The sequence below is a fragment of the Sparus aurata genome, chromosome 9, assembly GCF_900880675.1.
Source record: "Sparus aurata chromosome 9, fSpaAur1.1, whole genome shotgun sequence".
Lineage (NCBI taxonomy): Eukaryota > Metazoa > Chordata > Actinopteri > Spariformes > Sparidae > Sparus > Sparus aurata.
This window is the reverse complement of record NC_044195.1, coordinates 24,019,431-24,046,813: the sequence shown is the minus strand read 5'-3', so window position 1 is coordinate 24,046,813 and position 27,383 is coordinate 24,019,431. Positions and strand designations below refer to the sequence as shown.

Sequence of the window (27,383 nt, the reverse complement as noted above, 5' to 3'; positions counted from 1 at the left end):
CATTTTTGACTTCATGCCATTAGATGGAAGAATTGTGGATAAAAGCCAGATGTGACTGCCTCACAGTAACATTCACACAGCAACAATGTCGGAGTCGCCTGTTTGCTCGTTACTCAAGTGAATAGAAGAGCAATTCTCACCCCATTGATTTTTATATCTCTCTTCAGCTGTCACTGAAAAGCAGAAAAGCCCCAAAAAAGAAAATTAATGAAAAAACAACAAGAAGAAAGCAGTCACCATGAACACAACGTCAGGCTGAAACAAACTGACCATCTAGTCGGTTTATTTGGCCACAAAGCTTCATAACCTCCGCAACAGGAGGATTCAGTGCTGTCCAACTTGAAACCTGGGAGTCCATTATGTGAAAAGTATAAAACATAAATGCCGTTAAAACAGCAGAAACTCCCAAATTCAGATTATCAGCAAAGTTCTTGGGCCAGGGGTTATTGGTCTAACAACTTCTTGGAGAAAAGGGCCACAACAACCTTTTTTCAACTCTGCCACTGGAGGAAACAAAAATCTGTGAATCTACAACATCTGCGCAGGATGTGCGAAATGTGCTGTAGCATGAAGAAGAGGAGGGCAGGAGAGGGCACTGATGGGGGGGAGGAAGAGGAGGAAGAGGAAGACTGTTGTAATCAAGGCTGAGCGCTACTCGAAGTGCAGACGGATGCAGGTTGCGCCTGTGGTCCTTGATGAAGTGCTGTTCTCCTGCTGAGCCGCCAAACTATTTATACACAAACCACCGACAGCCTGTGGGCACGGAAGAGAAAACTGCTACACTTACTGCTCTTTCTCCTTAATCAGTCGATGCATCACCTCGGCCCCTCTGTACCCGAAACTCAGCAACAACAAAAAATACCAATCAAAAACAAATGATGCCAGTCTTTGGCTGTCACTGGATGTTATTGCCTCTTTTGTGGCGGACCCTGCCGCAAAAAGTCGGAACAACCGGAGAGTGAGATCAGCGCTGAGATCAAAGGTCAACTATGCAGCTTGGATTCATCAGATCAGAAGCCCTGCTGACAGGACGCGACTCTGACATCATCAATAATAGAGGAGCATCAGGATGGGGCCTCCACATGGGCACGCACAGATACACAATGACGGCAGGGTGCTGTTTATCCCCCTACAGAGGTGTGGCAGCGATGGGAGAGGGGTCAACCACATGTTTGCAAATGTATAAAATAAAAAATGCATCCAGCCTGATGAAAAGAAAATGTATATATTAATGATACACAACCTCTGACAGATTACCCTACCTTCAGAATATGACATGCAGACTTTATTAACCATTAACCTATTATGTTCAGAGCCAGCTCTATTAACAGCAGCTCCGAACATAATGGCACATTCTGTCATCTCTCGGAAGCATGAGCTTCGGTTATTTATTAGAAGAAAAGAAAAAAACACACACTCAGGGTCCGCAGTGAAAAGAACAATCTGAGAGGTTCAATTCCTTCATTAATGCATTAAAATGTCAAAGCTATATGTTAAAATGTCAAACCTATTAATGGTACTGCCAGTCCACGGAGGTAAAATGTCAGGTAGAAAACAATGCAGTGAACAAAATAAGGGGTGAAGCAGTGTAAAAGCTGAGAAAAAATGTAAAGATCTTATGTAAGAATCATTCAAACTAATGCAATTACCAATGTTTGACGAAGGCAGGTGAAAATGTATAATTACTACACAGGGATTTGGATAGCCCTAATAATGAAAAGTGTGAGGGAATTTAAAAAAACAGTATGTTACACTGAGGAATGACTGAAAAAGTTGGTATACTGACAGTCGATATGTGTATTTGCCTTCATATGTACTGGGTATTTGTACCCACAGTTGAATTCCTGTTGGTCAACAATCTATGACTCCATCTTTCTCGGCCTCTGCAGCGGCACCTCTGAGAGGCTTCAATCACACTGTAGGGGGTCGGTGACATAACCACTCTACCACTCCATCCCCAAAGTCACCTTTCACTGATTGGGTGGGAGGTCAAGTGTAGTGGAGTGGAGGAGGAGACGGGGAATGTAGGCTGGAGAGGACTTCCACTTCACTGTACCCCTCAGTACAGTGTTTCTGCGACTATGCTGATTAATGAATCAATGAATGGCTGAGACCAGAGGCGTGTCCAGAATGGGGGCCTGGGGTGGCACTGGTCAACACAGCCCATCACAAAACAACGTCTTTACGCTTTGTTTTTCTGTGCAAATTGAACAAATGAGATTCCGCAGGTTAATAAGTGAGCTTTTGTAAGCTTTGGACAGAGACAGGCTAGCTTTATTTTGTGTCTCAAATTTTTGTGCTAAGCGAAGCTAACCAGCGTTGAGTCTCCAATGTCCAATTCCATTGGGATTTTTGGGACATAATCTAGTGGGTCTGCTGAGGCTTGCAGGAACTTCTTTTGCTGTCTTAAAGCAAAACTCTTGCCAAAAATGCAACCTAGGCTTTTTGTTAGAAAAACTTTCCTTTTAGTAAACTCTGTGTACACAAACAATGTTCTCAATGCTCGTGTTCATGTGTAGAGACCCTGGTGATACTACAAGCAAAGTTTCATGTTGTGTCGAGCCTTCTTAGTGTTTTAAAAATAGTGATTTTGATGCTAGCGTAAGAGTGCCCCAGCACTCCATTGAAAATGAGCTTGCCCGAAAACGAAACTACGGTAAATCTTAAAAGTGCCTCTTTCTTCGTAATTATGCTTTTACACGAAGGTTTGACTCATATTCAATCACAAAAAAAGCCTAGGTTGCATTTTGGCGAGAGTTTCGCTTCAACTATTTATTTTTCACACGCACATAAAGCCTATGGAAACAATATCAAAGCATGCATTCAGCTCTTTTCAACATTTATGCAAGGCTGTTTTTTCACAGCAGAAGTTTGTCACCATAGGACATTTACAGCTTTGGTCCTGCAGCTATAGATATCCCTCTGATGTCACTTCTTAGCCATGAAAAAAGACAATGATGACACTCAGCGGTGCAGCAGAGGGTGACTCTGCAGAGATCCAGTGTTTGCATTAGTGTAGACTGGCATAAATCTTTTCACATGTTTTTTTTTAAACAGATAATTGCCTTTATATAAGCTGTTTATGATGATCATCATTTTTGCTAGATTTACATAGCAAAATATACAACACGTGTTTGCATTTTAAGTACACAGTCGAAGGAGCCTGCCAGATATTCCTTCATAACTTAAATCAGAGAGATGAGGTGAGAGAGAGAGAGAGAGAGAGAGAGAGACGGGCAGGAAAGAGGTGAAATGTGGAGACTGTTGAAGCAAAGCTAGCAGGAGAAAGTGAGAGAGGGACAGAAATAAAGAGAAAGAGAGAAGCATGAAAGAGTGTCTCCTCCTGATAGACCCAGCTAGGCTATTCATTACTCCCTGAACGCCAGCCAGTGTCAGTTATATTACTGCAAAGCCGTCCCTGACTGACGGCCACGAGTGGGGGGAGAAAAATGGCTGCAAAATGCTGCTCGATGCCCTGGGAGAAAACAAGGGAGGGGCCGTGATGGATGGGTGTGTTTGACCCAGGCGGAGCGGAAGGCAGAGATGGGTCTCTTCCAGAAGAGACAGGGAGTCGGCAGAGCCCCTGCCCCTCTGCCCAGAGCACCCCAGCCTTGTCAGGATGAGAGGCATCTCGCTAAGCTGCCTCCGTCAGTGCTTCTATCACTCGTGTCAAAACAGATGCTCTCCATATTCAGCGGATAAAACTGGACCTCACGTGACGGGAATACAGAAGCACAGCCAGGCCATCAATTGAGTTTGTGACAGGCCTGATGTCAGCATGAGGGCAGATACTTCCCCACCTCCCTATAGCAGTCCCAAAAAACAACATCATGTTAGCATCAGACAGCTTTGGGGTGATTTTATGCCCCATATGGCCTTCACACACTGTAAAAAAAAAACAAAAAAAAAAACAGAAAACAGTCAGTTGGTTTTTCTCAGCTGCACTGTCTGCAGCCATCCTATCAAACTCAATTATCATGCTGGGTCATCAAATGTGTTTCATCTTCATTAAAGGGACAGCACCCACAATCAAAGTAGTGCTATTTGTCTATGTAGATTATTTTGGAATGAGCTGCAGAGTTTTGGAGCTATCGGCTGTGGAGATGTCTTCTCATGATTATACAATCCAAAGACTTTGTTGTGAGCAGTTTCATGTAGGAACTGTTTTCTCTCTACCAACAGAAAGAAAATAGGTGATTTGGGGGTGAACTGTCCCTTTAACACATATATGATGTCACTGAGAAGTTTACATCTAACTCTGATGTGTTAATGCACAGTTCACAGGAAAGACACACTACTACGTCTCTGCCACATACACACACTATATCCAAGCTACTCCTTCTCCTATGATCTTGTAAATCATTGTATCATTGGATATTAAGTATGCACGGACAAGAGTTTGATCAAAACCTTACATCTTATGATACTGAGATTGTTTATGCAATGGTTGTGAACAGGCCATTACCATCTACATTTGACAACAAAAATATAATAATTTTCTGATACATGAGCTGTAGATTTTCAGGTAAATACACCGACCTCTTCTGCCTCGCTCCCAAGCCACTCACCCTCTCACTCTCAGATAACATGTGAGAAGCGTGAATTGTTAGTTTCATTCGTTGGTTTAAAGATCAAATATTCAAGTTTCAAGGAAGGTAATTGTCCCGCTCCAATTAACACCAAAGAAATTAACATATATGCTAATATTTTAGTGTAGATCAGTGGTGTCAAAGTGATCCAGTAAAGGGCCGTGTGGCTGCAGGTTTTCATTCCAAATGAAAACCTGCAAGCCACACGGCCCTTTACTGATCAGGTGTGTTCTACCTGGTGTAGATAATGGAAAACCTTGTGTGGCTTTGTGTGTTTATCGTTTTACTGTCAGTGAATTAGCCCTTTGAGTCAGAGGTAATATGGCTATACTTTCATTAGGCTCCAGTTGTCAGATGTAAACGATAAAATATAATGCCTATTCATCAGTGTAACACTTCTACTTATAACATATTTCATGTATTATCTGAGCTAATATTCCCTGTGGCAATGTGCCATAGTGCTTATTTTTCCCTCACTCTTTTACATTTAGATGCTGAGACATACTGGTCTATAAACCAGCTCCCATGAAACCGGTTAAAGGTGCAGTTTGACCTTTTCATCGCTCAGTTCTGACACATGCTGGAGGCCCTCAGACATCAGGTCATGCAGAGTGTGGTTGATAATTTTTTTTTCCTCCAAGTAACGCTAGAATGTAGATGGTCAGGTGTGTGATGCAAGTATAGTGGTTTAATACTGTTTGCTTGTTAGTTAGTAGCTGGGAACAGCCAGGTCTCCGAAAGGTGTCAGTTTAACCATATTATTTTTCATTTCCAAAATAAAAACAGATGATATATTTGTATCTGACGGCTCAATGTTTTTCAGTACAGTTCACATGTGTACAGTTTGCAAGGGACTGAAAAGGAAAGCATGCAACAACAGCAACAAAAAAAATGTGTTTCATGTTTATATCCTGTTGTGACGTAAATCAATCTGACGTCACTTGGTTGACGTTTGCGGAAGCAGGTCGCTGCTTTAGCCTGCTAACTCAAAACCAAAACAGAGGGGATGATTTCGTGTTAAACCTAAAAAAAAATCGGAAATAATTTCACATATCGCTTTAATTCTGTCCGGTCGACTTACCGGTTATCTCACTGTGTTTGTCAGACGACTGTGGAGCAGCTGAACACCGCTTGAGATGGAGGTAACGTTAAAGGTTCAGGGTCGAGGAGTTAGCTTTAGCTAGTCAGCCGCAACTTAGTACTACGTGTATGGCATCTTCATGTTAGCTAGTAATATAATGCTCTGTTGTTTGCAATTTCGGCGCTAAGCTGCTCGCGTTTAATTGTAAGTGGACTTTGAAACAGGGCTGGCAACACGAACAGCCCTCAGCAGGTCCAGTTACATATTATGCGCTATTATCACCGAAACTCACTCTTAACCCTGGTATTTAAATACTCTGAATGTCCACAATACGTTAGCGGCACTTGGTAATACATAAAGCTATATTTTCATGTGACAACATACGTATATCAACCATGTTACTATAGCATTCCGAATTTGATTAACACTGCTCGTCTCCTCCATCCAGTGCACTCGTGTAGTGTTGACACAGGGAAAGACTTGACTTTGTTTAAGCATACATTTAAATTAAAATACTTGCAGTTGGTTTATATGTGCCGAATTGAAGAGTGGCTCCTAATAAAACAATACATGTTTTTAAACATGTCCTGTCAACAATTTACTTTTGCTGGTAAGCAGAGAAACAGTAAATGTGTGGTTTTTCAAAGGAAATTCTGTGCTGACTGACTTTAATCAAGCTAAAGTCACGCTGTTAGATAAGAACAAATGCATACATCACAGTGTTTTTTGGTTATTATTATTATGATGAAACCTTCATTTAATTGGGTAAGTCAAATAACATTCAAATGACAAAATATGTTTTTTAAAGAAAACTTGGCTAAGATAGCTGCAATAGGCGTGCAGTGTTCGAAAAACATCCATGCAATCATTAAAAACACATTTAACACACTGGTCTGGTTTGTTACAATCTGCACCTTGTTAGATTTGTCATTTCTTCTTATTCCCTTTCACTGAAACAGGACCCTGGTGGAACCGGAGCGGAGTCCGTGGCTCAGTCACCAGGGGGTGCAGCCAAATCAAAGGTAGTGCACATCTACAAGCGCTCAAGGAGTCTTTTAAGATCTATATGTGTCTAAAATTGTATAAACATGATACATTGTTAGATATGTTTTGGTACGGATTAATGTACCTCCCTTTTCCTTGTATTTTATTTTCAGCTGGACACGCTGTCCAAAGATGACCTTATCAAGTTTGCAAAGAAACAGATGGCTGGCATGCAGAAGATGAAGAGCAAATATGCAGGTAGCTTAGAATGTACAAAAGCTTGTGTTTGCGTTGGAGTCTTTTGCTCTGTGGTCCATTTGGGTAAGAGTATGTAACATTATTTCCCTTCACAGATTTGGAAAAAGAAGTTGCATCACTCAAACAGCAATCCCAAAACCATAACAGCAGTTCAGATGACTCTGCTCTGATACAGGTTTGTTTACCTCATTATATTTCAGCTGTAAATATTCCTCTGTTAACATGCTGTAATTCATTTCCATACTGAATCATGCAAATCATGTGGGTGTTTGTGTGTGTGTAATAGGAGCTGACTGAAAGGATGGATGCCTTACTGCTGGAGAAGGCTGAAACTCAGCAAAGTCTTACACTGTCTCGTAAAGATCTAGAGAGGACTAAGCAGCAAGCCAAGGTGAAATACATCACATATACTGAATGAGGTGTAACACTGGATAACTGGCCAAATTGTCATATCACACATAACTGTTATTTTGTGCAGGATGATCTGGCAGCACTGCAAGGAGAGCTTGACCGTGTAATAGAAGATCACCAAAAGAAGATTGAGAGCCTAGAGAGCAGCATTGAGGAATCCAACAACAAACACCAAGAAGAAGTGGCTTATTTCCAGAACTTACTGAAGGAGCGAGAAGAAAGTGACAGGCAGAGGGAGAGTGAAAGAGAGAGGGAGCGCCTGGCTGAACGTGAGAGTGCAAAAGAGGGCGCAGAAGGAGTTCGCATTCGCTTAGAATCTCAGCTGGAAACTCTCCGAGCCGAACTTGAAGCGACCCAAGAGGGAAAATCTAGGGAGATTGTTGAGCTGCAGGAGAGCCACCAAAGGATGTTGACAGAGGCCCAGCAGGAAGTGGAGAACCTGAAGGAGGAGCTGGCCCAGAAGAGTCTGCAGCATGAGGAGGAAATGAGGGCTCTGGAGGAGGACTGTGAAATTGAGAGGGACAGACTCCTGTTGCTCCATGAGGAACTGACTGAGCAGCTCGCACTCAAAGGTAAAACTCAATCATGTAGACTTGAGAGTCTGGAAATGTTTTGTTTAGGTATCTTAAAAGTGCTTGATGGTTACTCTTAAGAAGCTTTTTGTGAAGCCTGGTGTGTGTATGTATTTACATCATCGATTAGATGGAAATTAAAACGACTTTTTCAGCTAACATCATCTATATTTTTGCAGACAGTTACCTGCAGGATGTGCAGGAGGAAGAGGAGGAACCCCCCCGTGGGTCGGGGATCGCCAAAATGCTGGAGTTGTCTGGTTGTAGCCAGGTTGACTCCAGCCATGGTGATCCAGAGGAGACAGAGACTGGGAGACTGAGAGCAGCCTTTGAAGAACTTCAAGCCCAGACCACCATGTTGCAGGACGAGCTCACCCTGCTCAGTAATGTGAAGGGGGAACTCGAGGCAGAGCTGGAGAGGATCAAGGAGGAGTTCCAGTTGGAGAGAGAAGAGCTGGAGTTCAAAATCAATGAATTGCAGATGAACCGAGAAGGCGCTCCCAATGATGCAGCCGTAACGCTGGACCCAGACCAACAGGAAGCACACAGAGATGCAGAAGAGACCCTCCCTTGTGAGTCCAAAGAGTCAGCAATCAGTTCTGAGGACCATTCGAATCAAGAGGAGCTGAGGGCCCAGTGTGAGACCTTGACCAGAGAGAGAGATTCTGCTCTGGCTGAGTGTCAGCACATGAGGGACATCCTGCAAGGTTTTGAGACGGAGCTGGGTGAGAAGACAAAAGATTTTGTTCAGCAGTACGAAGCCATGAAGGAGCAGGGGGCTAATAATGTACGGGAGCTCCAGGAGAAGATGGAACAACTGAACCAGGAGAGGGAGGAGCTGTTGGAGAGGATGAGAGAGGTTACAGAGGAGAAAAACAATCTAAAGCTGAAGCTTGAAGTTTCAGCTGGTGAGGACCAGAAACTCCAATCTTCTGTTGAGGAACAAACAACTTTAGCCTGTGAGCTGAAACAATCTGTCGAAGAACTGACCAGGCAGAATGAGGAGATCCTCTCCCGACTGCAGATGAGGGAAAAAGCAACTCAAGACCTGGAAGAGATGGTCAACACACTGACTGAAGAGCGAGACAAAACACTTTCCCAGCTTCAGCTCAGAGAAGAGGAAATGCAGAAGCTGGACAATGACAGAGCGAATGAGATTGAGAGGCAAGGAAAGGAGGCACTTTTGCAAAAAGCGGAGAAAGAGAAGGAGTTGAAAAGCCTAGAGGATGAAGTACAACATCTCAAACAGGAGAAGGAGCACCTAAAAGAGGAGGTGGACAGAAGGCAGGAGTCGCTTTCTGCCTTAGAGCTGACTATCAAAGACCTCTCCACAGAAAAGACTGACCTCCATCAGAAATTACAAGAGGCATCCTCTGAGCTCTCCAAAGCCCAGGAAATGGGGGAGATATTGGGCTCCAAGCTGGCAGCATTAGAGGCTCAGCTAGAGCAGGAAACATCTGAAAAAAATCACCTCGAGGTGAAGTTGAATTCATTGGCAGAGGAGGCAGAGCAGGCTCGCACCGCCATCAGAGCTCTGGAGGAAAATCAATCCGAAGCACTCAGAAACTCCAACGAAGAAGTCAAGGAGCTCCAAGCACATGTAGATGAGCTGGAAAAGGAAAGGAGCCTGTTGAGGAGTAGTCTTGAGGAGGCTCAAGGGGTAACAACATCAGAGGAGGTGCAGAAGGAGCTCCAGGCTCGTATCGCAGACCTGGAACAGGAGAGGAACATGTTGAGAAACAACCTGGAGGAGGTGGTGAAGGATACCGAAGGGCTGCAGAAAGACCTGGAGGATATGAAGGCAGTCAATGAGAGGATTAATGAAGAGAACAAGAAACTGCAGGCTCACATCTCTCTGGTGAGTGAGGAGAAAGAAGAGAAAGAGGAGAAGGATAAGGGGGAAATGGAGGGTGACATGGAGAAGGAGAGAAGAGAGCTCCAAGAACAGCTGACGGAGAAGGAGTCACTCATATCTCAGATGAGGAGCGAGATGGCAGCTCTTCAGGTGAGTGGAGCTCCTGATGTGTCAGGTTCTTCAGTGAATTTCACATTTAAGGTTGTCCTGATGAGGGATTAGCCAATATTTTTTTTCAGGGCGGATAGTCATTATGATTATTTTTGGAGCTAATAAACACTTGCAGTAAAAATACAATTCTGAAGTCAAAGTTTAGAATAAGTGTTGGAATGAGAGTATATCTGATTTTCTCTTCTCTACATTTTGGAGCCAATTATTGTACTTTTACCCCCCCCCCCCCCCCCCCCCCCCCCATTAATTTGAACGTTAACTTTAGTCAAGAGTTACTTTACAGAGTTAGGTTATTCATTAATTTCATCAACAATCAGTCAAAATTCTTTAAAGAAAATGTTGAATATTTGATCCAGTAATTGACCAAGCCCATTCCTAGTCCTGATTATTATTATTGATCATAGATACTGCTTCATCTTATTAACAATGAATTGTGACTGACCATCATTTTCTATGATGCTGTCTCAGTTTATTGACAAAATAATCTGTAGATTAATTGACAGATAATTAAATGTGTTTTCCAGCTCTAAAGGTATTGCACTTCTAATTTTCTCTGAATTGGAGAAGAGGTTTATGTATTGACTCTACTTAAAATGAAACTCTGGAGAAGAAAAACAAGTTCTTCTATATTTTGGGGGAATGTTTCTCTCATGGAAATGAAGAAAATGTTGAATAAACCAACAAAACACTTAATTTAAAAAAACAGTGGTGATTGACATGCAATGGAAGTGGCCTTTTTTCTCCTGTTTGCTGATTTTTCATCCTCCTACTTTTTTCTTTTTAACTTTCACAACAGTCTGCTGCCCAGTCTGCTTCCTCTGAGGGAAATGCCGCCAGTGAGACCAAAGACAAAATAGGTATTAAAGTTATTTTGCTAAATATATGGACCTTCAAAAACGGATTTAATTTGAATGCTCTTTAAAGCAGGTGATAAATTATAGATGCTCGATTCAGACCACGTTAACTGCTTCTCCCTTCAGCTCTACTGGAGAAAGAACACAAAGAGAAGGATGAGAAGATGAACAAAATCAAGGCAGTGGCCATCAAAGCAAAGAAGGAGCTGGACATCAGCAAGAAAGAGGTAAAGTAAATAGTTACCTGTTAATATAAGTTTGCTATCCTTTTATTTAACAACATGAAAATGTAATGATAATAAATACACAGGGATTTATGTTACAGTGGTTAAACCATTAGAACAGAACAGAACAGATGTTGATTCTCTTTAATGGTAGTAGGGAGTAGCAACTGTGCACACATTAATGTTTTATTTGGTTTTCTTCCAGGTTGCAACCCTCAAGGAGGAAGTAGAAACACTGAAAGCACAGAGGGAGAAAGTGAACAGCTCTATGAAGGATATCATTCATGGAGCTGAAGGCTACAAGGTAAGAGACACATTGTCCTGTTTATGTTCTGTTATATTTGTAATTCAGAAAGACTTTTATGTCAAGGAGTTGTTTATTTTGAGTAAGTGAACTGATGGGTAAAACCTGCTTTAACACACTTATGTGTTGGTACTGTATGAATCGTATGACTTATTCATATTGACCTGTGTGAAAATTTAAAACATGCAATATAGGACATGTGGATTTTTTAAAGTTGTGTTCTCTACAGCGGGAGCAAGAAACCACTATTCTAATAAAGTAAAAAGTAATTAGTAAATTACTCTATGAAGCAGTGATTATGAACTTTTATTTGCACAATGCGAAAGATTCATTACACAAGGCATTACGGATTTAGAGTTTGTGTGGTATTTTAGTGCATTGAGGATTTTAAGTAGGGTGTGAAGACAGTATGGGCGTGTCTCTGTTTTACATATTTATGAAAATGGCAGAACTGAACCATTAGATTTTCCTCTAAAGCGGAGCCCAACATAAGCTGAGACTTTTGATAGTTATACATCTGATTAATTGAATGCATTCCTAATGTGTTGCTAATTGGCAAGTGGAAACTGCTCACTCTGCAACAGACTCTTTGCCATGATGTCGCTCCCAGAAGTCTCCATAAACAGCCCCCAGACTGCACTTTGCTTTACGACTGTGTCTCCATTAGGGGAAGGAACCAGTCTGTTGTGCCTAATGAGAGTTTTGTCCCACGCTCTAATGTAAATGCAGCCAATATCTAAGATGCATAGTGTTTACCTTCACTGAGCTGTTCAGCCGGCTTCCAGTAATGAATGAATGTGTGCGTCTGTGTGTGTATATTTGTTTAGAACCTGCAGATAGATTACGACACGCAGATAGAGCAACTGCATAAGGAGCGAGAGAAGGTGGAGGCGGCGGAGAGACAGATTGCTGAGCTGACCAGTCGACTCAGCAGTGCCGTCACACAGGTAACACAGACACACACTCAATCACACACGCCCACACGTTACCTCTAACAAACACACACACCGCTCTCGCCCTCCAGTAAATCTGCGTAGTGCCACTTTGTTCGGCCATACATCTCACCAATACTTCTCGCATAACTCAGTTTCCCTCTGATTTACAGAGAGTCATTTCAGCCAGCGACACTTTACCCAGCTATGCTTGACAGCCCGGCTCCCACAAATAGCCCATCAGATGTGACTGGGTGAGCTGGGGAGAAATTTTGTTTATATATATACACTCCTCTCCCCGAGCTCATAACTGCTTCTTTCCAATGAAAGAACAACAGGCAGGTAAATGGAGCGGAGTATAGCTTCCATCTGCTGCGTGCTAGTGCTACACCATTTTCTGAGACTGGGGTTTATTCTTGTGTGCGATCATGGGTCTCAAGGGGGGAGCAGGCGGACTGAAAGCTAGTTGGAAATCTCAGAGTACGTCTGGATGTCTCTGTTTACCAATCATAGTTTCAGTGTTTGGCTGACAGATGATGGGACGAAACTGCTGCTGCTGCTGCTGGTTCAGTGTTCCTTATGGAGAAAGCCCTCAGAGGCTGCTGCTGTCAGTTTTGCATGAATGACTTTCAAATATACCACGTGTGTTGCCTACATGTGAACGTTCAGGTGAAAACCTTGAATCTGAATTGAGTAAAAAAGCTCTCTCTTGGGATCATTTAATATTCTCAATGAAACCTACCGAAGGGTGTCAAATCAAAGAAAAGAATAAACAGGAAGTGTCTTAGTATAGAGTCAGGATTCTACAGAGCTTCAGTATTCTTCCTTTTTGATACTTTACTGGAGGAATGAACCATACTAACGCAAGAACATATCTAACATTAATGCATTAAAATGTCTAAGATGAGTTCTGTTCTTGCCAAAATAATCCCAACAATGTTTAAACCCAATTTTCAACCCATTATTCAATTATGCGTTATATGTAGTTCATCTGTAGCTATAACTTTTGGGTAAACGCAAGATGATTGGTTACAGAGTAAGTCAGTGAATATGACTAAACATAACACGAATAAAACTTTAAAACATCATCTCGTCCTAGCAGTAGTAGTTGTTTAACAATGTAGAGTGTAACTCCTGCGATCCCTCACGTCTTTTGTTTTGTTTTGACTGAGAGACCCTAGTGACAGAAATTAGATATTGTATGTTAAAGTTAATTAATTAAAAAGCGCATAAAGCATCAGAGAAAATCACAGCTACATGATTTGAATTTTATCATTTAATGTTTAATGTTATGGAGATGGTGGAGAGCATTGTCTTATTCATTGGATTGTAGTTTGTAACTTGCTTCAAAGTTACAGGCTCATTTTAGTTTACCTGAAGAGTTTTTGTTTAAGATGCTCATGGGACCCTTCACCTGCCCGAGGAAAGGCAGATAATTTTTCACTTATATGATATGAGAGTCAAAACCTTGCCACTGTATAGATGTCATAATAATCGTTAAATCCCATTTTCTCTCTATTGGTAAACATCGAGACGTTGCCATCTTGGAGATGTACGTTTATGACATGATGGGATGGTAACACGGAGTATTTCTGTTTTTGCAGAACGAGGCAGTGAGGAGTGAGAAGGAGGACCTGCTGGCTGGTATAGAAACTGTGAGGAACACAGTGAGGCAGCTGGAAACCCAAAACCAGGAGCTGCAACGGCAGTCCGGCAGTCTGGAGAGAGACCTGGTGGCTGAGAGAGCTATGAAAGAGCAGAAGATCAAGGTAAGAATAAGGAGCGGTGGATACTCAGTATTACTGTTGTGTATTTATTGGAGGTCGTACTATTACACTCTTTGTTTTGTATTTTAGAGCTGATCTTGTAGTTGAACCACACACAGCAGGTGAAACTGGTTCTTTTAGAAATGCTTTAGGTATCCTCACATCCGACTTAACCACACTTAAGACTAAAACTGCTGTACGCTTCTAAAGATTGATGAAATAATATGAAAAATACAGTATATACATTAAAAACCCCTTTGTGTGTGTGTGTGTGTGTGTGTGTGTTGTGTGTTTGTTTTCTTGCTTCTCTAGGACTTGTCATCTGCCATGAAGGAGGTAGAAGAGCTGACAGCCCAGCTCTGCAAGCAGCAGCAGCAGTCTCAGCAGACTGCCCAGGAGCTTGAGCAACTACGCAAGGTACACACACACACTCACACTCACACTCACACACTCACACACTCACACACACACACAGTTTCTCAGACTCTAGTGTCTCAGAGGGCCTGTCCACTCAAGCGACTGGGCCGGTGATGGCTGCCCTGCAGCTACAGCAGCACCTCTCACTGAGACAGAGAGCAGTTCTAGCCCACAGCACAGGAGCTGCTGTTTGTTTTCCATTAGTGGAGACCTACAGAGTACAGCAGTGTACGTGGGATCAGCCAGGAGGTCTGACCCTGTCATGTGTCCACATTGTTAGTACAGCCCTTCAAACATGCTATTATTGAGGCTGATCTTGGAATTTTTGCAAAAACAAAAAAAAAAACACCTGTGATGACACTTTTGTGCTTTTCTTTTTTTTGGCAAAGATCCGAGAAATGTTATAAAAGAAAAGTGATAAAGATATACGTATACTCAGAAAATGTATCGAAGATGAACATTATTATTGGATTATTGTCAAACATAATGATATTATTATATACATGATAATGGTCAAACTTCACTGGAATGAGATCTTTTGAAACTGTAAAATTTGTAAAAAGAATTTGGCGCTTTTAAAGGTCAGGTCCTGAACTGCTATGAAAACCACTACAGTCCCCTTCTCATCAGTCACACACCCAGTTACAAAGGGAGAAGTTTTTTAAAAAACATGTCACAATTTTAATGTTTCTTAGCTAAATATATATTAAGCATGGCACCGGCTAATTGTAAACTAATTCGGCTCTGTACATGTATTATTGTGTAAAAATATTTTACGCAGGATAAAATGGGCTTTGAAATGTCGACAAGATAAAGTCAGTCTTTCTTTTTTTGGGCCTAAAAGTTTTAGATAATTGAGCTTTGTTTTAGCTTTGTTATCCATAATACTGCAGCACGTTTACTCTGCCTGTAGGAGGCGCAGCAGAGCTCTCTGCTGGACATGGAGATGGCCGACTACGAACGCCTGGTCAAAGAACTCAATGCCAAACTTGTAGAGAGAGACGAGTCTGCTGAGGAGTTAAAGGCCCAGATAAACACACTGAACCAGAAGGAGGACACGCTCAAACAGGAGATTGGTACGTGTGAGACATTCATGTACAATGTACATATGGTCCCCATTCACTGATGGTAAATATTTATTATTTCTTCACAAGCCGGATAATTTACTGGCGTGTAACTACACGGCCCTTTGTTGCATTTTCTGTCTTTCTACATGTTTGTTGTTTCTCTACAGTTTCAAGCATTGTAATTAAAGAAAAATGCTGAGAAAACTCGTTAACCTTAAAGCTTTCCAGTATGTATTTCACCTAAACCATTTTATTTGCCTGTTTTGTTTGTGTGTGTGGGTGTGTATTTGTGTGTCCAGAGTCTTTGAAGTCGCAGCTGGACCAGGGGGAGGAGAAGACCTCCAAGATCAAACAGATGCTGGTGAAGACCAAAAAAGACTTGGCCGATGCCAAGAAACAGGTCTGCTTCTGTGTGTCTTTGTGTGTGTCTGTGTGTGTTTGTAACCTCATCCCGCAGAATTTCCTATTACTGTGTGTAACATAGCTGCCTGATGAATGTAAATAGTGTTACGCAACCATGTGTGGGAATGATTGTAGGGGAGGCCTTGAACATGCTGTGAATAGTTAATCTTAATTTGTTTGTGTTGCCCTGTTTGAGTACATGGGTATATCCATTTACATTTTGTGTGTGTGTGTGTGTGTACGTGCAGGAAAGCTCCCTCATGATGCAGCAGGCGTCTCTGAAAGGAGAGCTGGAGGGCAACCAACAGCAGCTAGAAAGCTCAAAGGTAACGCAGCCAAAGCTTTCTAGGAAAAACAGTCTTTTAATGAAATATGTAGTTGTACAAAATCAACATTACAGTTCTACATGAGTCACATATTAAAGTGTCCATGAACGTGTTTGATCATTCAGATCGAGCTGTGTGAGCTGACAGCAGAGCGGCATCGTCTGCAGGAGCAGCTGAGGTCTGCGTTGGAACAGCAACAAAGAACCAGCAGCTCCCTGCAGCAGCGAATCAACAGTCTACAGCAGGAGAGAGACACTGCTCAGGTACACACACACACACAGACACACACACATACACACACACACACACACACCTACAAACATTTTTCACACACTGAGCAGCTCCACCAAAATGAGACAGGAGTAAAGTGCGATGCTAAAGAGCACATCAGCTGTAGTATTTGAGGCGCTGAAACTACAGGAGACACTTTCAGCTATTTTAATTATTTATCTCTAAATTATGTTTGATTAATAACTTCATTTTACAGTGTCAAAGAAATTTGAAAAAAAGCTTATTTCATCTTCCAAGTGCCCAAGGTGACAACCTCTAATTGCTTGTGTGCTTTGACCAACAGTTAAAAATCCAAAGGGATTTGATATACAGCGATATGCAGGAGAGAAAACCTGTGAATTTGCATAATCAGAGAAGTTGAAACCAGCATGTTGATGCTTGATAAGAACAATTAGGGAAAAACACAAAAAAGGGAATATGATTTACAGCCGTAAGATTATATGATGCACTATTTGAACCATTATTGGCAAAAAAGTTAAATTTAAGACCTTCACCATCAAAACAAGGTTACACTTAAGTATTCTTCATTATGTGACGACTACAACCTGCTCACCTTTCACTGTCAAACTCTTTTGCAGTTCAATTTCCTCCTTTCAGTGAGCAGAAACATTTTATGATCTACAGTAAATGTGTGCAGTGTTTCTCACTGTGCATCTCTGCTTAATCTGTGTGCTGATTCCAGGCTGAGCTCATGGCAACAACTGGTGAGTTCGAGAGCTACAAGGTGCGAGTCCACAATGTTCTCAAACAGCAGAAGAGCAAAACCAATTCCCAGAGTGATGGAGAGACTGGTAAATTAGAGAGGTAAGGACACTACCTGTATGACACACATGGAATATCAGAACTGGGATAACGCATGACAGATATATACACAGAGGGTGAGCAAAATTGAAAGTATATTGAGGTAGTCTGATTAACAGTTTGTGTCAGTCGACACTGTAAGAATGTTATGTGAACATAATGAATATGTGGTGTGTGTTGCAGGGAGCACTTGTCCTCTCAGGTGGACCAGCTGAGGTCCAGGCTGGCAGAGAGCCATCAGAGCCTCCAGAGCAGCACAGCCGAGCTGCAGCAGCTCCAGAATGAACACGACACTCTGCTGGAGAGACACAACAAGATCCTCCAGGAAACCATCAGCAAGGAGGCCGAGCTCCGAGAGAGGTGAGCTGGCTTTACGGTGTCTTCTTTAGAATTTACCATACGAAAATGCCCCTAACAATTTGCTGGACCACAAAGTGACATAGTTAAAAGTCTTGTTTTGTCTCGCCAGCAATCCCGAACCCCAAAATATTTGCATTGCTATTACGTTACTATGATGTAAGACCAAGAAGAGCAGATAAATGGACTTACATCCAACCGATGTTTGCATGAAATATGTTGTAGGTGCTTTGCTGACTGATATTCGATCAATCAACTTAGTATTGCAGCTTCACTCTGAATTCTTCCTCTAACTCCACCTCCAGGCTACTGTCAGTGCAGTCAGAAAACATGACTCTGCGGTCAGACCTGTCTCAGGCTCAGGCTGACTTGTCCTCCCAGGTGGACACCCAGCGCCAGACCTACAGGGAGCAGCTGAGAAAGCTACAGGATGACCACCGGGGCACTGTGGAGACCCTGCAGAGCCAGCTGACCCGCGTCGAGGAGCAGCTCTTCAACCTGCAGAGCCAGAACAGTAAGCATGGAGACGAACTACAAACGTTATGGTGATACAGAGATCCGTCAGAGTATCAAGTGTTAAAGAGAACTGAAGTTTTCTATCTTGTTTACTGTGTTTTTCTGAGAGGAATGATGGGTGAAATGGTTTGTTTATCAGAAGAGCAGCACTGGAAGCTCCTTCATCACCTCCCACACAGCTGTCCTCTGGAGTCAAACAGCAAATACACACATAGTAATGACGAGGAAAGGAAAGTGTGTGTGTGTGTGTGTGTGTGTGTGTGTGTGTGTGTGTGTGTGTGTGTGTGTGTCTCTTCTCTGTCACTTCATTATGGCCAGGTGTTGGCGAGGCTCCTCAGCTCCGTTCCCGCCTCTCAGTGGGGCAAACAGCTCACTGTGGCATCTGGAGAGGCTCATCATTAGTGGCTCAGACATGCACGCCAGGAGTCGCCCGATGAACTCAGCCAATATTACTGAAAGTCACATTTGAGCATTTTTCACCACAATATTTGAATTTAATGAAAGAAGAGTTGAACGTCAGTGTGTTTACTGGCCCCATAAGGCAGGCTGTTCATAAAGCTGCTGGACCCTGGACAACCTTCACTGGCATCGTATATGTTTTTTATGAATCAACTGTGAGAAACGGTAAAATTGATCTATGTTCTTTGACATGTTTTGCCCCATTTAATATTTAATCCAAACAATCAAACAGAACATTAACACAAACCATAAATATTAATTCTGAAAACGGCCTTTTACAAGAAACCGGCTGCTGTTCGCTCTCTTGCTCTGTGTCCAGGAAATTAATTTCATCTATGAATCAGTGCTGTCTTTAACCCTACAGCTTGATTTATCCTGACTCTGTCCTCCTGAGTGGTGAGCCTGTAACAGATTTGATAGATATGATCTGTGCAAATCCTAAAGCTCTCTATAACCAGGATTGTTGTGTCAGGAGAAGGATAAGAAGCTTCCTGCTGGCCTCGAGCCTTCAGGAAGCCATAGGCCTAATTGTTAATTATTCTGAATTGATCAGACTAATAAAATAAAAATGCAGTGACACACGGGGAATAAAACATGTACATGCTTGAGTAAGAATTCAGCGTCTTGCTCTTTTCACTCGGCTGCATGGGGAGAGGAGGTAGAGTACCAGACTGGAGGTGGGAAGGCGAGGGGATTGGTTTAGAGTTTGGTCCTTGGCTTCAGTTTCAGGTCCATTAATCACAATATTTTCTTTTGTCCGCCCACTCTCTCGAGCACCTCACCCTTCGCTTTACACTTGTTCTCATTGTTATTGCCAGTTGAATTGGGTTATACCAGAGTGTGTCTGGTGCCCCCTCATGTCCCAATGATGTAGGACTCAAGGAATGGTGTAAGATTATGTTGAGATACTGTTGAGTGTGGTCAGGGATTGCACTGCTTCAGCATGGAGAGTCCAGAGATGCTGACAAAATGTATTTGGATTTGTCTTTGTTATTTATTTAGCTTTCGAATCCCTCAACCTGAGAAATACCAGGCAAAAAAACTAATTCTGTACAAATTAAAGGTGCCCTCCTCATCAGATAAACAACCACATAGGACAAGTCTGTGGAGGTAGAATGGTAATAGTTGAAACTTAAACTTTAACCTTGGTGTGAAATGATCAAATCAGATTGACAGTTAATATTTTTAGCTATAATTATATTAAATTTTTTTATTATATTTTATTAGCTCCACCGAGAAGGTTAGGTTTTGTTTAAGTTTGTTGTTTGGTTTGTCAGCAAGATTACACAAAAGCTACAGAATGGATTCTGACAAAACTTGAATGGAGGTTGTGTTTCGGCCCAGAGTAGAACCCATTAGGTAAACATCTATCTCTTTAATAAACTATTTTCTGGGGGGTTTTTATGTTTGCATTAATCTTTGTTATTCTTTCAGGTTCAGTGGTGGTCCAGTCCAGCCGTAAGTCCCTGGCGTCAGACCCCCAGCGCAGAAACACAGATCAGAACTCGGCGGGGCTGGGACTAATGGTCCTCAGTGACCTCCAGTCTATGGCCAGGGAGGAAGGCGAGGGTATGGAGACCACTGAGACTGAGAGCCCCTCTCCTGTTCTTACACCCCTGCCCTCTCTGGAGCATCTTCTCATGTCACCAGACCCCAAACAAGGTGTGTTAGACGGAAGAAGTGCACCTTGTAACAGTTACTTTATGAAAGCAGCATGTACAGTGTTTCACCTGTCTCAAAAGTCAAAACAAGACGATCAAAATGAATGTTGGTTACTCATCCGCTTGCCATTTTTGTTTGGGTCAATTAATGGAGATTCAGAAAGAGGCCAGAATAAAACCTCATTATACATAATTTACTTATCTAGTTTTGTAGAAACAAGAAAGTAGACTTTTTTTTAAAAAAGTTTTTAATTATTTTTGACTGTGACTTATTGTGATCAAGACATGATTCCTTCCACGTCTTCCCCTCTGATTTTCACACAACATGATCATTTAACTTGCATACGACTTTGGTTTGGTCTGTAGAACCATTTGTGTGGACTGTGGAGCCAACCAAAGAAGAGCTGAGTCAAAAGCTGAGCACAGCCACCCGCAGTATGGAGCACATGAACAGCCTGCTGCACGAAACTGAGGCCACCAACGCTGTTCTCATGGAGCAGATTACCGTATGTATAAGCACACAAGTACACACACACACACACACATCCAAGCAGAAAGTACAGAGATGACAACCAGTTTAATTTCAAAGTTAATTAATTCAGATCCTTGATACTTGTAGACTTTATATAACTCATTGTATTTATTCTGACAGTATCAACAGCAGGGGTACGCCATGTTTGATTATGGGCATAAATTAAATGAAATAAGTCCATATTCGATCTGATAGAATTTGTTTGGCAGTCATGGAAAATCACATCTAGAGAAGCACAGATGAATCAATTAATATATTAGTTGTCAACTCTTAAATTAATTGCCCCTTACTTTGATGATTGATTAATCAGTGAGAGTATTCTTTAAGGGGTAAAAGTCAAAATGATCTGATTCCTGCTTCTCAAATGCGAGTATTTTCTGGTTGTGTTCTTCCTCTATGACACCAAACTGAATATCTTTAATTCCTGGAAAAAAAAAAAAAAAAAAACATTTTCGGACGTCTTCTCAGGCTTTGTGAAACATTAATGAACACCCTTAACCATTTTCAACAACAAAATTAATCCTTACAGTTGCGGCCCTGATCGCATGTGTGAGCAAATGTTCTTTGGTGTCAACACAGTTATGGCAAATAACTCAAACTGGTCTGTAAGCCCCAACAGTGATATCAAACAGCCTTGCGTTGTTCACAGTCCCCTCTTTGTCCAGAAGAAAGTAGAACCTGTGTCCTTTGACCCTGAGTGGGATGAACGAGGGAGACTCCTGTCTGTGAGCGTGACAGGCCACCTGGGACAGCGGGACTGTTAATTTGCGGCCTCGGCGGGGTCCCAAAGGTGACTGTGTGCACACTGTCACCATCCGCCCACCTTTGTGTAGAACCACCTGGCTGACAGAGCGCCGGCAAAACAGCAGCCCGAGCCCGGCTATCCCTCCTCCTATCGCCAGGCATCCCAGCGTGAAGCCGTACCTCCAGGTGTTGGAGCCCAGGTTCATCTCAAAGCTCCACAGCCCAGCCAGCCCGGTGGTGGTGGTGGGGGACACCTTGGCTTTCCCTGTCCCTGCAGCGCCCCCTGTGTCTCTGAGCTCAGTGAAGGCGAAGTGGCCCATGTACGTCCAGAAGATAAACTGTCCGCCGCAGAAGACCGAGAGGAGCCGGAAGAAGCGGGTCCTGTCGTGCTCGAACAGGGTGACGTCTCTGGAGAGCTGTGCGGCGGTGCAGAGGCTGCGGCGGGCAGCCAGCTGTGTGTGAGCGGCACCGAGGCGGCAGGTCGGGAGGAATAGCCTGCCGAATAAACCTGCTGCACATGTAACCCGGTTAGCAGTGCTGAACATGCTCGATGCAGTCTGTGAAGAGGCATTTTGAAAGACTTTCTGCTGAACATTCACGAGTCGGAACTGTCTGGAGTAACACTCCAGTGCCCCGCGTAACAAACGCTGTAAACCCATGTTTACACGACGAGAAATGTCTTAAATAGAATCACTGCTATCTGACCACAGAACTACGATAATATACGCGTGGAAGTCGTTTTCATAACTCGGGTATTAACGCTTCTCTCCCAACACTCCAGGGCGCTGCTCCACAGAGGGCGCCGCCATATTGTTTTGTGTGACGTAGGCGTCGAGTTACGGAAAGCAGCGCTGACCAAAATGACTCGTCGCTCGTGCAAACCCAATAAAACAATTTATTTTGTGTGTATTATTATTCTGTCCTGTTTTTTCTCTCACCAATAACAGCTAACGTTCTTATAAATAATGAGTGCCAACTGTACTACAAAAATTAAGCTGTCCAGTAAATACTGCTTCAGTTATAATCAATTTAGTGATTCATACAAAAAATATTCAATGTAATAAACATTCTATAAAAGACATAATCTCTGACTACAAGAATACAGGTGTTGGAGCAACAGTGTTGACACTCATCTCGCTTTATAGAGAATCTAACATTTGCAAAATGAATGAGAACATTCTATTAACTGAAAGTCTGTGAGGAAAACATTTCCTTTTATATCCCAGTGCTTGAGGGACACAAAAAATGTCCTTGATCTTAAACTGACCATGTTTAACTTTGTAAAATGATCAGTTATCCTTGTCATGGCATTCATTACCTCCACCTTGCCTGACATTAGTCTATTACTTACCTGTTGACTAAATCCTATATCCTGTTCTCAGTATTCACAGAGATTTAGTGTGTAAGCATGAAGTAACTTTAACAACTCCTCAGGTTTTTATGTAAATTGATTGTATGTGCTCCCTGCTAGTTGCTGAAGAGTGAAATACGCCGATTGGAGAGAAACCATGAGAGGGAGAAGAGCGTGGCCAACCTGGAGTATCTGAAGAACGTCCTGCTGCAGTTCATCTTCCTGCGATCTGGCAGCGAGAGGCAGGCGCTTCTGCCCGTCATCCACACAATGCTGCAGCTCAGTCCAGAAGAGAAGAGCAAACTGGCTGCCATTGCACAAGGTATTGTTTGATTGAAATGTTCTGCTTTGTGACTCACTACAGAACTTTTGCAGTGTACTCAAATATTGTTAAAAAGGTTTATTATATAGCTATAAATAAAATACACACAAAATATGTCAATACAGGTTAAAATCAATCTGAGCTCTGACCAAACTGCTTATAAACCCATGTTTTGTAACAGTAATATCCTTGTAGTGATAGTAGATCTACCATTAAATCTTTTAGATATATCACAATTGTCTGTATGTATTTGTCAGTAAATGCAGATCACTTTATTTACCAGTCAACCCGCTAGTGTGTCGCTTCTTCTGTTCCTACACAAATCAAATTTTTTTCTCTCTCAAGGTTATTGAGGTGCCACACCACATACTGCCAATAATATCTACATCATTTCTAACCAGATGTTCTTTGGTCTCCTTTGTGCAGGTGAGGAAGAGGGTTCCGGGACTCGAGGCTCAGGCTGGTCCTCCTATCTCCACAGCTGGTCGGGGATCAGATAGACCTGATGGTCAACCAATCCAACAAAACAATCAGAGGAGAAAGGGGGAGGATAAGATGTTACTGGGCCTTTTTCTGTGAAAACCTATACTTAGCAGTGATGCTTCACTTTCAGATAAGAGGTAAAAGTTCGAGGTTAACAGGGGCATTTACAAACATTTTCCAGGACACAGTTGAAGGGACCAAGGAATGTATCAGAAAGGAAATAAGAAGTGGGAGACACAACCAAAACATTTGACATGAAAATTGTTTTGAATTTGCAGTGCAATAGTTAGATAAGTCTCTTAACAATTAATATAAACTGTGAGAAATTTCTGTCTTCCTTACTTTTACTATCAACACACGTATTTATAACAGCATTTACTGGACATGAGGGTAATGCGTCCTTAAAGTGGAACCCATTAAAAGGCATTAGCACTATGAATTTATCATTTGTATATCGTGGTATATTCACACCGTATAATGCACAATAATGTGCAAAAATTGTAGGAGGAGGTTTTAATCAAGGGAATAACTTCTTCATTAGTGGCATTATATCACTTTCAGACTGATTATTTCTCAAGATTTTACTTCTAATGGGCTTGTACTGTGTGGCACAGTACTCTTCAAGAACCACACTAGAGTTTTAGATCTTTGGGTACAAATCACATATTCTTTGCATTTTTTTCAACAGTTTTCGAGATTTTCAATTGTTTTTACTTCCTTAGAGGCAGCCAGTTTTACTTGAAACTCACTCAATACATCAGAGTTAACATCGTCTCTGCTTTTATTTTTTGTTAGAGAAAAGACATTAAGAACCTGGGGAATTCTAGTAATTTGTAATAATTGTCGAGGACTTCTGTGATCTTAATCCAGTGCAAATCCGCCATGTCCATGACTTGTGAAGGAAAACTGTCATCATGTATTACCCACCATATGTCACGTGATAATATTAGTCTTGTGCGAATAGGCATGCTTTTGTAGTGATTTGGAGTTGTATTTAATTTTTTAAAACCTCAGTTTTCTGTTGTTAGAAAACTGAATGCTCGTGAAATTAAATCATGGCTCACAACATGTTTAACAGCCAGCTTTTTAACAGCTGTGCTTTGAGATTGGCTAAATTGACATTTAAAAGCGATGACTGTTAAGGTTGAGAGCCACCAAACGTTGTTATATTGAAATACAGCCACAAAGCATCTTTATCCAGATCTTAAAAGCTGCAAACACATGCAGTAAATAAAATAAAAAAAAACAGGTTTCCTGTATGTCTGTCATTATCTTAATTCAAGTACAAATAAGTGCATTTCTACATTCTCAGGTTCACCTGACCAACATGACTGACAGAACATCATCATAATATCATATTTATACTTTTTCGGATTGATTTTGCAGTCGTTCACTAATGCTTCACATTCTGCAATCAGAAGTGGTTTCTTTACATTTTAGTTTATCATATCCTCTAACAGTGGTTGCATAGTGACTCTGTTCAGGTTACTGTGTACTTTGTTGTCATTGTTTGTTGTGGTTGTTCTGGCTTAATACAAAATGGTTATTTTAATGCTTTCTATGTCTGTTTTGGTAAATACATTCTGGTTCCGTCAGCTGTTGTGCTGCTGTTTAATCACTGGATATGAAAGATTTGTATGCAGCTTTATCTGCTCAGCTGGCTTTTTGAAGGTCGGTCTCCGTGACAAGCAAGCACATCCAACCCTGCTGAAGTGTCCTTGAGCAAGACTCCCTATCAGACCCCTGGGTGCCTGACTGTGACCTCTGACCTCTCAGCGTGCAGAGGTCCCCCTCCGCGTAAATCACACATCCATCCTCGTTACACACATTTTTGCTCACATCGTACCAATGAAGACTAACTGGCTCATTATTTTTCTCATTCTGCCGGCAGCTTTTTTGTGATTCCTTCAGCGTGAGTGAATGTATTTGTATCTAAGGCTTTTATATTTATGGCGGTTAATGTTGGGAGAAGCTGTGAGAGATTACTGTAACTTTAAAATCTTGTTCTGTTAACTGGTTCAACTTATTTTTAGTTCAGTTCTTGATTTTTTTTGTGTGTTTGTTTGATTGATTTTTGGTTATTTTCAACTGTAAACTAAAATAAAGTCAACAGGGATGAAAATGTGTCTGATTACTTTACATGTCCATTTATTATAATTCATTTTGACATGAAACTTTGCATCTAAAGGTCAGTTTAAACCTCACAATTGGACCTTTTAAGTGAATTGAAATATCAAGATAAACATAAGAGCACAGCTAATAGTTTTTCAGTCCTTGGTTTTATTTCTCTGACATCAGAGTTTCTCATTTCTAGTCTCAATCCGTTTTGAAATGTGCATTGACACATCCAGAGTTTCTATGCAGTTGTGCATTTCTTTCCCTCTCTGTGAAAGCCCCCATCCCACTTGAAGGAGGGGAAGGGGCAGAGGGGCTTTCCTTTTAAGGACATATATGTGGTTTCCAGTAGCATGACGCAGGCAGGGGAGGAAACAACAAATAATAGCCACTTGAAGGAAAGGTAAACATGTTATTATCTACTGCTACTTCCACAGGGAAGTGGGCAGCAGCACTATCATTAACACCTGGCTGTTATATGATGTGTTTCTACCTACTGTTATTATTGTTATTAGTTTTAATCATCTATTATCTGCCTGTAGTAGAGAAGAGTAGTAGTCACAGGTAAATTCTTTCCTTCACTGCGTCTGTCATAACCTGTGGACAGTTTTTATGAAGTTCTTGATGTGGGTGAGGTTTCTTCACGTCACCCGCTCGCCATGTTGAACATCTGTATAGTTTCCGGCGACTAGAATATGAAAAAAATATAAGTCAGACTTTCCACAAATTCTGACCTGATGCTTCACATGTTAGTGAAGAGGAGCGTTCGCAGGATGCAGCAGCAGCCTCCTGCATCACTTTAATGATAAATAAGCAGTAGATAGAAACTCGTCTCGCTCCGGGCTCGCAGGGCGGGTCCTGCAGTTTTTCTGGCTGTAAAAACCGAAGTTGTAATCCTCCAGCGGCGATGGAAGCTCACTCACACACACACACACACTGAACGAGAAGCTGCCACACATTCACACAACAACAGTAAACAAGCGCCACGACCTTCAGAATAAAAGCACACACTTGTTTTATACAGTCTGCGAAACATGAATAAAAATGAAATTAGTGACATTAGACAGCAGGTTAACAGTTTTTTGTCAACAACTTCAACATTATTATTTCATCGTGTAGAACGAAATTAGTAAATTAAATATTGAAGGAAAGACAAAAAGCTTGGATTAAAAATGTTATAGATTCATGTTAAAATGTCTTCTGTGGAAAAAGCCTATTGTTTGAGTCACTCATGTGTTATCATTGTTCAGAACTGACCTCTGCAGATACAGTATACATATTGTATACACTGTACTGTATGTTAAATTGAGGAAGTTGTGTGCATGTCATGCAAATTCAAGGTTTGTTACACACATAATACGTAAATAATAATCGATAATACAATAAAGTGGTGGGAGGTTTAAGATTGGAGATTCAAGTGTTAGAATCAGGAGAATAAAACAAAGCATTAGAAATGAGCTATAGCATAGAAAAAAGTATTTAAGAGCAGCACAAAATGAATGGAATGGCCATAGGCCTACGACTATGAATGGAAAACC

At 41.7% G+C, this 27,383-nt stretch overlaps 2 protein-coding genes across 2 annotated transcripts; one reads left to right on the top strand and one right to left on the bottom strand.

Annotated features, from left to right (window-relative positions):
- The first annotated feature begins 5,538 nt into the window (after nt 1-5,538).
- gcc2 (GRIP and coiled-coil domain containing 2) lies at nt 5,539-25,856 on the top strand. The gene is made up of 24 exons (XM_030428720.1): nt 5,539-5,731; nt 6,630-6,692; nt 6,828-6,912; nt 7,008-7,087; nt 7,199-7,303; nt 7,391-7,895; nt 8,075-9,900; nt 10,718-10,778; nt 10,902-11,002; nt 11,205-11,303; nt 12,131-12,250; nt 13,840-14,004; nt 14,314-14,418; nt 15,332-15,494; nt 15,785-15,885; nt 16,136-16,213; nt 16,339-16,476; nt 17,187-17,308; nt 17,489-17,665; nt 17,968-18,176; nt 20,072-20,299; nt 20,665-20,804; nt 23,046-23,247; nt 23,674-25,856. The coding sequence occupies exons 1-24, from the start codon at nt 5,726-5,728 to the stop codon at nt 23,745-23,747; spliced, it is 4,953 nt and encodes a 1,650-aa protein (XP_030284580.1). The 5' UTR covers nt 5,539-5,725; the 3' UTR covers nt 23,748-25,856.
- On the bottom strand, nt 20,857-22,431 carry tmem223 (transmembrane protein 223). Its single transcript, XM_030428748.1, has one exon. It carries the CDS (start codon nt 22,231-22,233, stop codon nt 21,424-21,426), a length of 810 nt encoding a protein of 269 aa, XP_030284608.1. The 5' UTR covers nt 22,234-22,431; the 3' UTR covers nt 20,857-21,423.
- Nucleotides 25,857-27,383: the final 1,527 nt, after the last annotated feature.

Excerpts from the sequence above, each read along its gene's own strand:
- gcc2 (XM_030428720.1), top strand. Across the intron at positions 6,913-7,007 it reads GATGAAGAGCAAATATGCAG|ATTTGGAAAAAGAAGTTGCA; the intron begins GTAGCTTAGAAT and ends TTCCCTTCACAG. Across the intron at positions 14,419-15,331 it reads AGCTTGAGCAACTACGCAAG|GAGGCGCAGCAGAGCTCTCT; the intron begins GTACACACACAC and ends CTCTGCCTGTAG.
- tmem223 (XM_030428748.1), bottom strand. The coding sequence starts at position 22,233 with ATGGGTTTACAGCGTTTGTTACGCGGGGCACTGGAGTGTTACTCCAGA.